The following is a 13,458-nucleotide window of genomic DNA, read 5'->3' as shown; positions in this document are numbered from 1 at the left end:
GCCGAATTCAACACACGTTTTGCAATCATAAATCCCATCACTTCAGATATTTTACTGAAAGTAGCATCTAAAAATCGTTTTCTACGTTTACAACCAGATATCAGAGAGAGCGAAATCTGGCAAATAAAATGGATATTGAAGCAATTTCTATTTAAATTCTCTGTTTTTTAAGCTGTGTCAGCGAGTGTGTTGTTTTGTTGGAAAATTATTTTTTATTCTGTAACTGGATATTTTCTTGCACATTCTTGTGTGCAGGTGCTACAATACGTTATAGCAACAATATGAGTTTATTGTTTCATTAAAGAATAACATTCGTTTCCCGATCCAAAAAAACCTAGCCTAACACTTTTTTTGCCTTTCACAACATTTAGTATATTATTTTCTCCATGGTGATGAAACGAAGTATAAAATCCTTTTAAATATTCTTAAAATCGCACTGGAATGTTTCTTATTCTGTTTTTTTTTTATTAATATACAATTAAGCAAATATAATTGTGAAGTTCTAGCTGCGTTCTTATAAAAGAAGGAATGACAAATGCATCAATTTTTTAGTTCTTTTATTAATAAGTAATGCTTCACAAAATTATTAAACAATATAATAGGTCAATTGAAAAGTCCCCAGTCTGACACATAGATGGCGCTACTAGAATTAGATCGATATGTTTTTTAGTTAGCCCTAACCCTCAAAAGATGCGTGTATAAATTTGACAGCTGTCGGATCATTAGTTTGTGAGTTATAGCATTTTGAGTGAAACAACTTTTGTTATTATGAAAAAATGGATAAAAAGGGATTTCGCGTGTTAATAAAATATTGCTTTTTGAAGGGAAAAAATTCAGTTGAAGCAAAAACTTGGTTTGATGCCAAGTTTCCGAACACTGCCCCAGGAAAATCAACCATCAAGAGTTTGTTACCAACGAAAACATTAAAACAATCCACAAAATTATTTTGACTGACCATAAATTGAATTTGAATGAAATACACATTGAACACTTTAAAGGTATCATCTGAACGTGTACATCATATCATTCACGAATATTTGGGTATGAGAAAGCTCTGTGTGTGTGAAAGTGGATGCCGCCCGAGCTCACTTTTTACCAAAAACAACGACGAGTTGATAATTCGGAGCAGTGTTTGAAGATGATGAAGCGTAATAAACCCGAGTTTTTGGGTCGATATGTGACAATGAATGAAATTCGTCGAAATTTTCGTCGAATGAAGCTGAAAAGTCTAATTGAATGATCGCCGAGACTGAGACCTATTCTGAAACAAAGAATAAATCGTACTGCAAAAATAACATCGAAAAGTTGGAGGGTCGCTATAATCAGCCTTGAAAGGGAATTATGTTGAATAAAAAAAACTAATGTTGTCAAAAAAATGTGTTTTACTATGCTAGGCCGGGGACTTTTCAATTGATCTATTACCATATACAACAATATTTTTGAAATAATTTTCTCCTTATGATTTTAGCCATATCTTTTAGTTTTTATCTTTTAAGGTTTGTACAAGAAATTTTAATTATTTAGGGTAAATGATGTGGCTCGGTGAATGGAGATAAAACGAAATAAAACTGTGGTGTTTACATGATGTGATCGTTATTTATTGACAATATGAAAAAGATGTGAAAAATACAAATAAATAAAACTGATGGCAGCAGAGTTACCTGTTGACGAGGCTTGGGCAGTCGATCGTGGCACGGCTAAACCAAACGAGGGTTGAGCACTGAATGACCGAAATACCCTTCAATAATATCCCAGATAAACGTCTCGGGGTTGCCGCCAGCTATTCGTTGTCGGGTTCCAGTTGGCACCCCGCCCGTGTTCAACATCTGGGATTATATTTCTGGGTATTTTGTAGACCGTTATTCCACGATGTAAAATTCGACATGCTCAAGATCACTACAATTAATTAATTAATTTTAATAATGTCCAGTATTGCGATAAATACAAATAGGACAACTTTTCGATGGGCATGATTGCCTATATCTAGCCAATATGCTGCTGTTGGCACTGCAGAAGCTTTGAAAGCTCGTATGATAATGTTTATGATACGTTTCTTTTAAAAATTATTTTCCTATAATTTCACCCATTATATTAAAAAGTATTGAAAAGTTTTATAGGTTTTATATAAAGTCACAAAAATATTTTTTATCGAGTATTAATACGTTTTTTATAATAATATAATGACAATAACTATTCTTGATTTAAACGGATAATTATTCGAAGCAAAACATTCCAAAAAAATCTATAGTAACACCAAGCTTCAAAAAACTTTTATTGCACCCTATACATATTTATGACACATATTACATTGGAATATTTACATAGAACATAAAATACATGTCTGATATCAAGTTACCTTGTTAGACACAATTTTTATTTGATAGTAACATAAATATTGACTATTAGGATATGTGATACTTTTGATGAAATGTCACAAAAAGTAAGTGGCACTCCCGAAAGCGTAGCCGATCTGGTCGAGCTCCAGAACTACGTCGTCGAATGCAGAGACGTTACCATGTACAACTTAAAAGAACAAATAAGAAAAACCGCGGAAAATGTCGGTTTTCTGATGCAGCACGCTCTTCTCTCAGGTAAAAATATATTTTCTGACACAATAATATACTAATAACGTTATATTATCAGCTGAAGACATTAATCTAAATTGTCGAGTATTTTTATGGCCTAAGGACATGGAAGCGGTGATAGATCTCGCCAATCAAAGACTGAACATGAAACGCGACCAGGCTGAAACGGCATTGAAGAACAAGAGGACAGCTTTCGATTCCAAGTTGAAGCGTCATGAAAAAATGCTGAATAATTTCAAAAAGAAGGACCCTCCCTTGTTGACCATGGAAGAGATGGAAGAAAACGTTTCCCAAATAGAAACAATTGTAGCTAGACTACAGGTAAGTTTTATATAAAATTTCTAAAATAATTAAAATATTTAACAAATGTTTCTTTTTAAAGGAAGATAAAGTGGAAGCTGAACAGATCAATGAGGAAGAACAATTACTCGATATAGATCCATCTCCATTCATGAATCTGGCGAAGATGTTGACTGTTGTGGACCCTTACGATAAGCTCTGGCACTCCGTGTTGGAATTCCATGAAAATTATGATACTTGGTGATTTTTAGTGATCGATTATATTAACTCATACATTTTACGCTATATTTTTATAGGTATTATGGACCGTTTGCTGATTTGGATGCTGATGAAATAACCGAATATGTCGACAATATGTGGAGGACACTGTATAAACTCGCCAAGACGCTCGGAGATAATCCCGGTGCCAAGAGAATAGCTGAAATGGTTCGAGCTAAAGTGGAGAAGTTCAGACAGTTCTTGCCAGTATTGCAAACAGTTTGTAACAAAGGTCTTCAACAGAGACATTGGGATAAGGTACCACTTCATGTTATAACATTAATTATGATATAACAATGCAATTTATCTAGATAAGCGAAATTGTTGGAATTGAATTAGTAATAACCCCAGACTCTACCTTGAATGATATGATCGAAGCCGGTCTGCCGAAGTATTCTCAACAATTAGAGGAAGTGGGCGCTGCAGCTACCAAGGAGTATACATTGGAGAAAAATCTGGCGAAAATGAAAGAAGAATGGGTCGATATAATGTTCGAATGTGTTCCTTACAGGTAAATTTATTGGTCCATATAGTACGATGACTTTCTGCCAGAGTATTAATTCTTCGGTACTCCTTATTTATGCAATTAATTTAAAAATGTATACCAAACGCCAAAACAACTAACAAAATTTTAAATCCCTACAGAATTTTCGAATATTTAAAGGTTGCTAGAGTATATTTCCCTTTCTGTTATTTCCTTTTTTGGACTATACTAATAGAAGGGGCAATGCCTGGTGAATACGAAGGGTAGAGTAGGATTTGTCTTGGATTTTTTAAGAGTATTCATGTATTTTTCCAGAATTTCAGAGTCAGAGTTTCCACAAGTTTTTAGATATAGTTGTGTAGTGAATTGGCTGTTCACTAATCACGATATGATTTTTAAAAATTTTTCGCCATTGAAGTTGTCGTTAACACGTCTTTCCTAATGCCTATAATTCTCTCGAAATTATCTGGTTCCTAGTTACTTCGGACACCTAATGATTTTATAACAAGCATCATTAATATCAAACTTTTTCACATAAAAATAATTAGTTGTAATAATAATTGTATGTGCTTCAGCTGCAGATCTTCTAATAAATACAATTGGAAAGGTCTCTATTGGAAAACACCGAGAATTTATTTCATATACAGTGATTGCTGGATTTTTTTTCATTAATTTAAATAAATCGTCATACGTTCAATTGTTTCTTCACATACAATACGTTTGAATACATAATTAAATTATGTTTATACTGATTAACGATATCATTTATTTTATAATAGAGAGACCGGTGTTCATATTCTTTCTGCGGTGGATGATATACAAGTCATGATGGACGATCACATCCTCAAAGCCCAAACAATGCGCGGATCTCCCTACGTTAAAGCATTCGAAGCCGAAATGCAGGCGTGGGAAGAGAAGCTGATTTCAATGCAGGATATATTGGAACAGTGGTTGATGGTATATCAGCAATACTTTTATTTTCTTACCCAAAGATATTTTGAACAATTTACTTTAGTGTCAAGCGACGTGGATGTACCTGGAACCCATATTCAGTTCCGAAGACATCATGCGCCAAATGCCCACCGAAGCCAGACATTTCAAGACAGTCGACAGAGTTTGGAGATCGATACAAGCGCATACTATCAAAGACACACACGTTTTAGTTGCAACTGAGTACAAAAATATGTTGACGCTATTAAGAGAAAACAACAAATTGCTGGATGAGATTCAAAAGGGACTCAACGATTATCTGGAGAAGAAGAGACTGTTCTTCCCGAGATTCTTCTTCCTTTCGAACGATGAACTATTGGAAATCTTATCGGAAACCAAGGACCCGTTACGCGTGCAGCCTCATCTGAAAAAGTGTTTCGAGGGAATATACGCTCTGGATTTCACCAAAGATGAGGAGGTCATTGGTATGGTCAGTGCTGAAAAGGAAAAGGTGACTTTAAGCAGTAAAATAGTTCCAGCAGATGCCAAGGTAATCGCTTTTTCTAAATATTCACAATCAAATTCTTAATTAAATAATTACGAGAACTATCGTAATTATTCTCAATTCTTCAATAATTCACTGAATATAATATATGTTATATGATGCGGCCATTACGGGTCTGACTACCAAAACTGCGTATTCGAAGATGAAGCAGGATGCTTATATTAAGACTGAATGGTAGTCATAATACATGGGCTGAAAAGTCCCGGGCGTAGCAAAGAAAAAATTGGCTTTAACATATCAATACCATTTTTATAATATACGATTTGCCTTTTGCCTCAAAATAGGCATCAGTTTCAGCGATAACCTCTTCATTCGAGCAAAATTTCTTACCGGTGAGCGTTTTTTTTTGAGATCTGCAAACAGCCAGTAGTCACCGGGAGGTAAATCCGGTTAATACGGTGGATGTGGGAGCAATTCGAAGTTCAATTCATGTAGCTTTGCCATTGTTTTGATTGACTTGTCAAACGTGCGCTGTCATGATAAAACAATTTTTTTTGCCGTATACGGTCGTTTCTTTGCAATTTTGGCCTTGAAATGCTCCATTTACGCTATATAATATTCATTGTTTATGGAATTTCTCTTCTCAAGATACTCGATAAATATTACATCGCCAGAACGCATTTTGATTCCGGAGTGAGATTATGGGTCCATTATCACATATCGACGCAAAATCCAGTTTGTTATGTCTAAACATAGCCAAGCCCTACTCAGAATCATCAACAAGTTTTTGGTTTTGGCCAACAGTGAGCAAAAGAGGCACTTTAAACAGAGCTTTCTCATAGTCAAACGCTAATGCAATATAAAAGCAACACGTTCTTTTGACATATTTACGATATTAGCTAACTCATGCAACTTCACTTTATTAATTTTGTGGATTTTTTTTGATCTGCTGTTACCACGGACGTCCTTTGGACGTCCACTGCTTTCTGCATTATCGGTGTCTCTATGACCACGTTTGAAGTCAGCAAACCAACGTTTTATTATTGTTTATGAAGGAGTCGAGTACTTATAGCAGTTTTCAAGCCATTGCTTCGCTTGAACGGTATTTTTTCCCATCAAAAAGCAGTGCAAAATTAAAACACAGAACTATTTTTGATCCATTGTTAAAAATAACAAAAGTAGTGTCATTCTTGGCACAATAATTTACAAACGTACCAGTAGAATATCACGAAATTTTAAGAGCTTTCGTTTGAAAGTTAGTACTAACTGACTAACTAACTGGTGAATGCAATAAAACCAGCACTATTTATGTGTTAGGACCGGAACTTTTCAACCCATGCGTTAAGCAAGACCTCTAGATATTGTATATGTTCGAAAATATTTAGATCTTCGGTGTCGTTTTATGTCGCCGTTCAATAAGTTTCTTCTTTTTTCATTAAAACAACATTATTTTAAAATAAATTAGAAGCTTTTAACATCCTTTCACATTACGTAACTGGAGCAGTCGGTAGTGTTCTGGGGAGATAAAAAGGCTCTTTTGAATTCATTCATTTAACTGGAATCAAATTAATTATTAAGAAAAGACATTTACATTTGGCATGGCAAATGGTTGGATTGGCAATCGTTTCGCAGTTACTCGTCCAGCGTTTCTTGGTGTAGTTAAGTGGAGTTTGTACAAAGGTGTCGCAGCTGAAGCTGTGTGTGTTCAAAGACCCCTGGCCATAAACTATTCCAATTAGGAAACATTCAAGCTTTTAAAACACCCCTAGTCCGTAGATTCCCATCACAAGCATCACAGTTCAGGATGTAAAGCCACCACCTACTGGAATTCTGATAGAAGCTTGCAATTCAGGGTGAACGGCCACCAAAAGAGAATTGCAGTACTTGGGTTTCTCAGCTGTACATTATTGGAATCTGGAGTCACCAAAACTTGAGAAACCATTCTATACAGGGATGCTATGGACACTTGGCTAGAAGCAGTGTCATTTATATATACTCAAAAATAATTTTACAATTATAAGCTTACATATTTTTGGTCGTTTCTTAGAAGGTTTTGTGTTCTATTCATAAGACTGAAGGGTGATGATAAGTGAGATGTCTAGGCATAGGCAATTTAGTAATGTTCGAATAGATTTAAATCCTCAATGTCGTTTTGTCTCGCTGTTCAGTATTTTGTTTTTTTTTTTGAAGTAAAACAAACATTTTGTGTATATTAAATCCACATTTTACATCTCATAACTTATATTCTTCAATATTATTACAGGGTATGGTTGAGAAATGGCTAATTCAGGTTGAGTCTGTTATGATTCAATCTCTGAAGGATATCACGAAGAAAGCTATAGATAACTATCCATCAGTGGAAAGACCCACGTGGATCTTAACTTGGCCAGGTCAAATAGTACAATGTGTCGACTGTATCGAGTGGACCAGCGAAGTAACTGGTGCAATATTTAGTGGAAACTTAGCAGAACAAGAGGAACTATGCTCTGAACAGATCGAGCAGTGCGTGAAAATGGTACAAGGAACTTTAAAACCAAATAATCAGGTCACGGTGGAAGCCTTAATCGTTATTGACGTCCATTGTAAGTAATCGTTACCGTCCGTTCAAGAAACAAAACCAGCTTTATATGTTTATGATATTTAGGTCGGGATATTGTTACAAAGCTGAAAGAATTAAATGTTACATCGGTGGCAGATTTTAACTGGATATCTCAGTTGCGCTACTATTGGCGAACAGATGTCGTAACCGTGTCAATGATCACCACAGATGTTGCTTACGGGTTCGAATATCTAGGAAATACGGGAAGACTTGTGGCAACTCCCCTTACCGACCGTTGTTACAGGTATTTTTAAATTACATCAATTAAATGATTCCCTAAAATATAGAGTGATTTACTACTCAATAAATAAATTAATTATAATTAATATTAATATAATAATAATAATAATTATTATTAATTTTATTAGAGATCGCTATAAAACTAAAATGATTTAAAAACAGAGAAGATTTCCATTTAAAATAATTATTGAAATTAGAGACAAAACATTAATCATATTTAGCTATTTTTATCATATGAATCATACAATTACATCATTGCAGTAACATGATATGAAACTGTTGTCTTCTTCATTACTGTTTAATGTTTAATGTTGCTTTTAAGATTTTGCGTCTATTAAATCAAATTATTTTATAATTGGTATTTTAAAACAAAATAGTTCTTGAAATTTATTGTTTTTATTTCTAATATTGGTAAATAATTTTAACACCACAAACATTAATTAAATTAATTGGATTTCATATAACTGGTCTCTGGTATTAAATTTAGCCAAACGAAATAAAATATTGCAAAGATTTCCTTTCCAATAAGCGTTTAATATGACAAAAATAGAAGTGTAAAGAATGATACAGTAGTTTCATTAATTCGGCAAAAATAAAAATAGGTGATTGGATTACTGAAATGTCTAGAAAATAAAATTTCATAATGTACATATTGATTTAACAAGGGAATATGTATTTATGCATGTTCTACACATTTCTTTATGATTTATCTTATTTAATTTATAGCTCATTTAATTTTTTATTTTTTAAAATAATTCTTAATTGAGGTATGCTCGTTAACTTTCAAATCTGGAATATTCGACGCATTAATATAAATCTTGGCAGATAGATTAACTCATGTAAAAAAGGTTTTATTCTTTAAAAAGTGTACATAAGGTTTCTACAAGACTTCTACAGACTTCTTCTTTCTTCATTTGTCATTATTTGTTCAGTTTTTTCAATTTCTGCAAATCAAGAATTTATATCTATTTATATTTATATTTATTTATTTATTTTATTTATATCCTTATATATATTATTTATATCTATATTTTATAACGAAGGTATGCCGTTAAGAACGTGTTTTCAATCTCGCTCAATCACTCGATCTCTTGGTAACCTTTCTGACATATTCCTGTTCCTAGTTGGATAGTCTGGAGTAGTTTACTGAACTATTGAAGTGAGTTTTTTGTTCTGGACTGATACCAGGCGATGGAATTCCTAACGCATATCCGACCAGGAAGACTCGTCCTGGGGTCATTAATTTGACTAGGTTATTTGAGGCTCACTCTGAGTTTATCAAGACTCTAAACGACCTCATAGCTGATTACTGAGATCATTATTACTATAACTTAATTTTGGAGATGATTGCCAACCGGGCAGCCGTTATGGGATACGAGGACTTGGAGGAATTAAGTCCAAGTGGACAGTTTCAAGCTTTCCATGTTAGTTAAAGGCGTGATGGTTGTTTGTAGTTAGAAAAGCTTAATGGACTTAATGGAATCGTGTGATTTCTTGACACACAACAGGGTAGTGTTGTGTGTAGCAAAAGTAAGAACTGCAACAACGGAAATACGTCGTTACAATCTAGAGAGAGAGGAAGTTTTGAAGTGACCTTCTGTGATGATATGGAGCTGAGTTGTTTATGGAAAGTGAGTTTTGGAGTGTTAATTTTTCTATGAATGTGATAATTTCTGACAAAGCATGGATATTTACTAATTCTCCAGGCAATCTTATTTTGGAAAACTTGTAGGTATTCTATCTGGTTAGGCGTCACAAACTTAAAGTATACTTTAGATTCGTAGAAGAAAACTGAATATATTAAAATCTTGTACAATAAGCATGTAATGAAGATTGGGAGACTGTTATTTTTGCAGAGCGGAGAAGATAGCAGATTTTCTATCCTCGAGCCGCTCGATTTGACCAACTGGGACCAACAGAGCCGTCGGGTAGATCTGGTACATGACGTTATCTAGCCATGAAATGGTTACAATGTCGATCTTGAATTGCGAAACGTGTAGTGCGAAAAGCTACTTATGGAAAATGATGGCCCGGATTTTCTGAGGATTGATTTGAAATCTCTGGAATTTAAACCATTTCACCGCGTGATCGAGCTGCTTCTTGAATCCTTCTTGAATGATGTCCCCAAATTTGGAGGCGGTGAAGAAATCCATGTTTGGAAGAAGGAAGATCCGTTAAGAACAGATTAATTAAAGAGGGGTCCAGAGAAGAAACTTGAGGAACACCAGCGTTGATGAGTTTACGACTGGAGACAGTTTTCTCGATCTTCATAGGGACCGTTGGTTTTCGAGTAGGCATTGGACGCATTTTGCAATTGAATCGTCATTTCAAACCTTGTCAAAGTTTTGATTAAGTCCAAATGGACAGTTTCAAGCTTTCCATGCTAGTTAAAGGCGTGATGGTTGTTTGTAGTTAGAAAAGCTTAATGGACGGCTAAGTGATTGAACTGAGCGTGTCAAGTATACACCGAGTGTCGGATTAGTGAGGCTAATTAACTTTTTATTTTTAAAAGTATATATAATTTATCATTTTAAAATGCGTGTCAGAGACATTATCTCGCCATATGTCGCTTAGTGTCATTTGAAATATTGTCATCTATTTTTTTATTAACTATAGACATGGAGAAATAGATATTTAACTTCATAGGAAATTTTGGGGAAATGTTTCACGACGTCCAACATCTAGATGTCCCTACTTTTAACTTATTACTTGCTTTAATCGCTAAGCCCAGAGGGGATCTGATTGGCTCACTTCGTTTCTATGGTACGTTTGTTGTTTATTTATTTTGAGCGCCATCTTCAGTATGGCTTACATATGGAATAGTGCGTTTAGAGATTAAATTATTAGTTCACTAGTATATATAAATCGGTAGTACAAAAAGTAAAGTGAATTAGGAAGTGTTGTTTACCCGGATGTATAGATAGTAAAGAAATGCAGAATCTTTTCGTTCGAAGAAGTATTTGGCTCTCATTAAAAAATGGTTGATAATGTTTAAAGTGAATCCTAAACTGATTGGATTAAGTATCAAAGAAAAATTATGATCGTTAGAGTATGTTTTGTTGTTGTAAGTTGGGGTTTATTCTTTATATTATATAAATATCAAATTTTTTTTTAGAAGTTAATACCCCCACGAAAAACGCTATGCAAATGGCTATATATTTTTCTTCTTGGATCAATAGTTGCAGCTCATATAAAATAATGGCTTCTGAAAGCAAATCTATTAAAAGGGAATTGACCGATATTCTATACACGAGTAATTTTGGTGTAAAATTTATTACCCAAGTAAAAACAAATTTGTTAAAGTGTCACTACCTTGAGGGGTTCATTTCATTAAAGAAAATTAAGTGTAATTATTCAAATAAATATATTTGCTTAAGGCTACTTAACCAAGATAGTTTGTTTCGAATCTAGCTCATGGATTCAGGAATATACATCCTTGGCTAGTATGTTTTAGAAATCATTTGAAGCTTTGAAGCGCTGAACATAAGTTAAGTTTTTCCATCTCATTGGCCTTTAGGTAATTGTGAAGAGGAACTCTGTGTAACTCTAAATATTTATATTCTATAATAACCGGGGAGGAAATGAAAATACGTAGGTCGTTGAGCTATCCCTTTTATTTTATTCAGCGATTTTGCCACGTCTGGTAGATCCTATTAAATTGATGGCACTAAACAAATATGAAAAAGGAAAAAGATGAAAGAGATAATTTTGATTTGCAATGTACCAAAGTTCGTGTTTATGATTATATATATATATATATATATTTTATTTAATATATTTATTTCAGAAAAAAAAATTGTTTTTTCTTTAAATTTCATTGGCCAATTAAACATGACGTCAAGGCTGTTACGTGCGAAGCATTACTAATGAGCCAATCAAATATCTTCATGGTAAATTATTTTTCTTACCTTTTTCTTCTTACCAATCAAATTACTTGAGTAGCCAATTATGCGCCCTCTGGATCTTGGGCAAAGCAAAACTTTGCCCCAGAGTCCCCTATTGAGTTGCATCTCTATTACTCTATGACTATAGACCTTAATTCAATAGAGGGCATAAAATAAAATCGCTAAATAGTTGAAGGTCCTACCTAATGACTCTGCGAGAAAAAAATTTAACAGAATGATAACTGACATGCTAATTCACTAAAACTGTTTTTTTTTACATTAATTAAGAACATTAATGGGTGCTTTAAAACTAAACCTGGGTGGTGCGCCAGAAGGACCTGCAGGAACAGGCAAGACGGAAACATGTAAAGATTTAGCAAAAGCCGTCGCAAAGAAATGCGTCGTCTTCAATTGTTCCGACGGATTGGATTACAAAGCTTTGGGGAAATTTTTCAAGGTTATTAAATCGCTTGCTAATCGTTTTTGCTTCAGTATTAATTCAAATCCGACTAATATCTTTAAAGGGTTTAGCGCAAGCTGGTGCTTGGGCCTGTTTCGACGAATTTAACCGAATCGAACTGGAGGTTCTTTCAGTAGTAGCCCAGCAAATTCTGAGCATACAAATGGCAGTAGCAGCAAAGCTGACAAAATTTGTGTTCGAAGGTACCGAAATTACTTTAGATCCGACTTGCACAGTGTTTATTACGATGAATCCCGGGTAAGATTTTGTTGAGAAATATTCCAGAAAGTTGAAAATTGGTACTTTATTAGATATGCTGGTCGACAGGAGCTTCCGGATAATTTGAAAGTTTTGTTCAGAACCGTCGCTATGATGGTACCCGATTACGCAATGATAGGAGCCATTTCCTTGTACTCGTATGGTTTTGTGCAAGCTCAGAGGTGATGACATCTAGCTAAACTATTTATACAATTAACTAACTGGATTTTTTAAAATAAGCTTGGCTGAGAAAATTGTCCATACATACAAGCTTTGCTCCGAACAGCTGTCATCCCAAAATCATTATGATTATGGAATGAGAGCGGTCAAGTCAGTACTACTGGCAGCTGGTGCCCTGAGACGAGCCTATCCGAAAACAGAGGAAGCGCAGCTAGTTCTTCGTGCCATCATTGATGTTAATTTGCCGAAATTTTTGGCTCAGGTAAAATCAAAACTACATTATTTTATTTTGTACTACATGACCCGATCACCTACATGTATCCTGCAATTTTTTTCCGACAATAATAATAACCATCAGGTGTTTTGCCAAATCTCATGATACTATGACCCATAAAATGGCTAAATACTATTTAATCAAATACTATTTTGAAAATTTTCATTAAATACTTGTTCTGGTGAAAAAACGTGTGTAGTTCTTGGACAATAATGTGCTTCACTTTTGAATTTTGAGCACAGCGCTTATCAATTTTCTTCATCTGGATTGCTTGTAAAAATTGATGATCTGCATCTAGTAGTGGTGACGACATTCCTAGTAAGTGATATATTTGTCCTTGTATCTGAAATAGTTTGAGATGTTTTAAACTTAGTTCTTATACAAATTTGAACGTTACTAAAATACTTTTATAGTATAATACCTTGAAAATAGGCATGCCATTTGCTGTTACAATATGCGTTGCTTTAAACGCGTAATTTGGAAACAATATGTTTTTTTGTT

At 34.2% G+C, this 13,458-nt stretch overlaps 1 protein-coding gene across 1 annotated transcript in view; it reads left to right on the top strand.

Moving 5' to 3' along the window:
* Dnah3 (dynein heavy chain 3, axonemal) overlaps window positions 1-13,458 on the top strand; it is a 51,748-nt gene that overhangs the window by 13,017 nt on the left and 25,273 nt on the right. The window contains exons 10-22 of the mRNA XM_076400590.1: window positions 2,407-2,591; window positions 2,644-2,906; window positions 2,968-3,125; window positions 3,182-3,401; window positions 3,455-3,654; window positions 4,407-4,584; window positions 4,643-5,107; window positions 7,326-7,644; window positions 7,707-7,905; window positions 12,074-12,242; window positions 12,310-12,503; window positions 12,557-12,685; window positions 12,744-12,945. Coding sequence (XP_076256705.1) covers window positions 2,407-2,591; window positions 2,644-2,906; window positions 2,968-3,125; window positions 3,182-3,401; window positions 3,455-3,654; window positions 4,407-4,584; window positions 4,643-5,107; window positions 7,326-7,644; window positions 7,707-7,905; window positions 12,074-12,242; window positions 12,310-12,503; window positions 12,557-12,685; window positions 12,744-12,945 — 2,881 coding nt within the window. The remainder of the gene's footprint in view (window positions 1-2,406; window positions 2,592-2,643; window positions 2,907-2,967; window positions 3,126-3,181; window positions 3,402-3,454; window positions 3,655-4,406; window positions 4,585-4,642; window positions 5,108-7,325; window positions 7,645-7,706; window positions 7,906-12,073; window positions 12,243-12,309; window positions 12,504-12,556; window positions 12,686-12,743; window positions 12,946-13,458) is intronic.

This window comes from Rhynchophorus ferrugineus, unplaced genomic scaffold (assembly GCF_030347505.1).
Source record: "Rhynchophorus ferrugineus isolate W39M unplaced genomic scaffold, kcgeb_rfMv2 rfM3, whole genome shotgun sequence".
Classification (NCBI taxonomy): domain Eukaryota; kingdom Metazoa; phylum Arthropoda; class Insecta; order Coleoptera; family Curculionidae; genus Rhynchophorus; species Rhynchophorus ferrugineus.
This window is presented reverse-complemented; position numbering and strand designations above follow the sequence as displayed.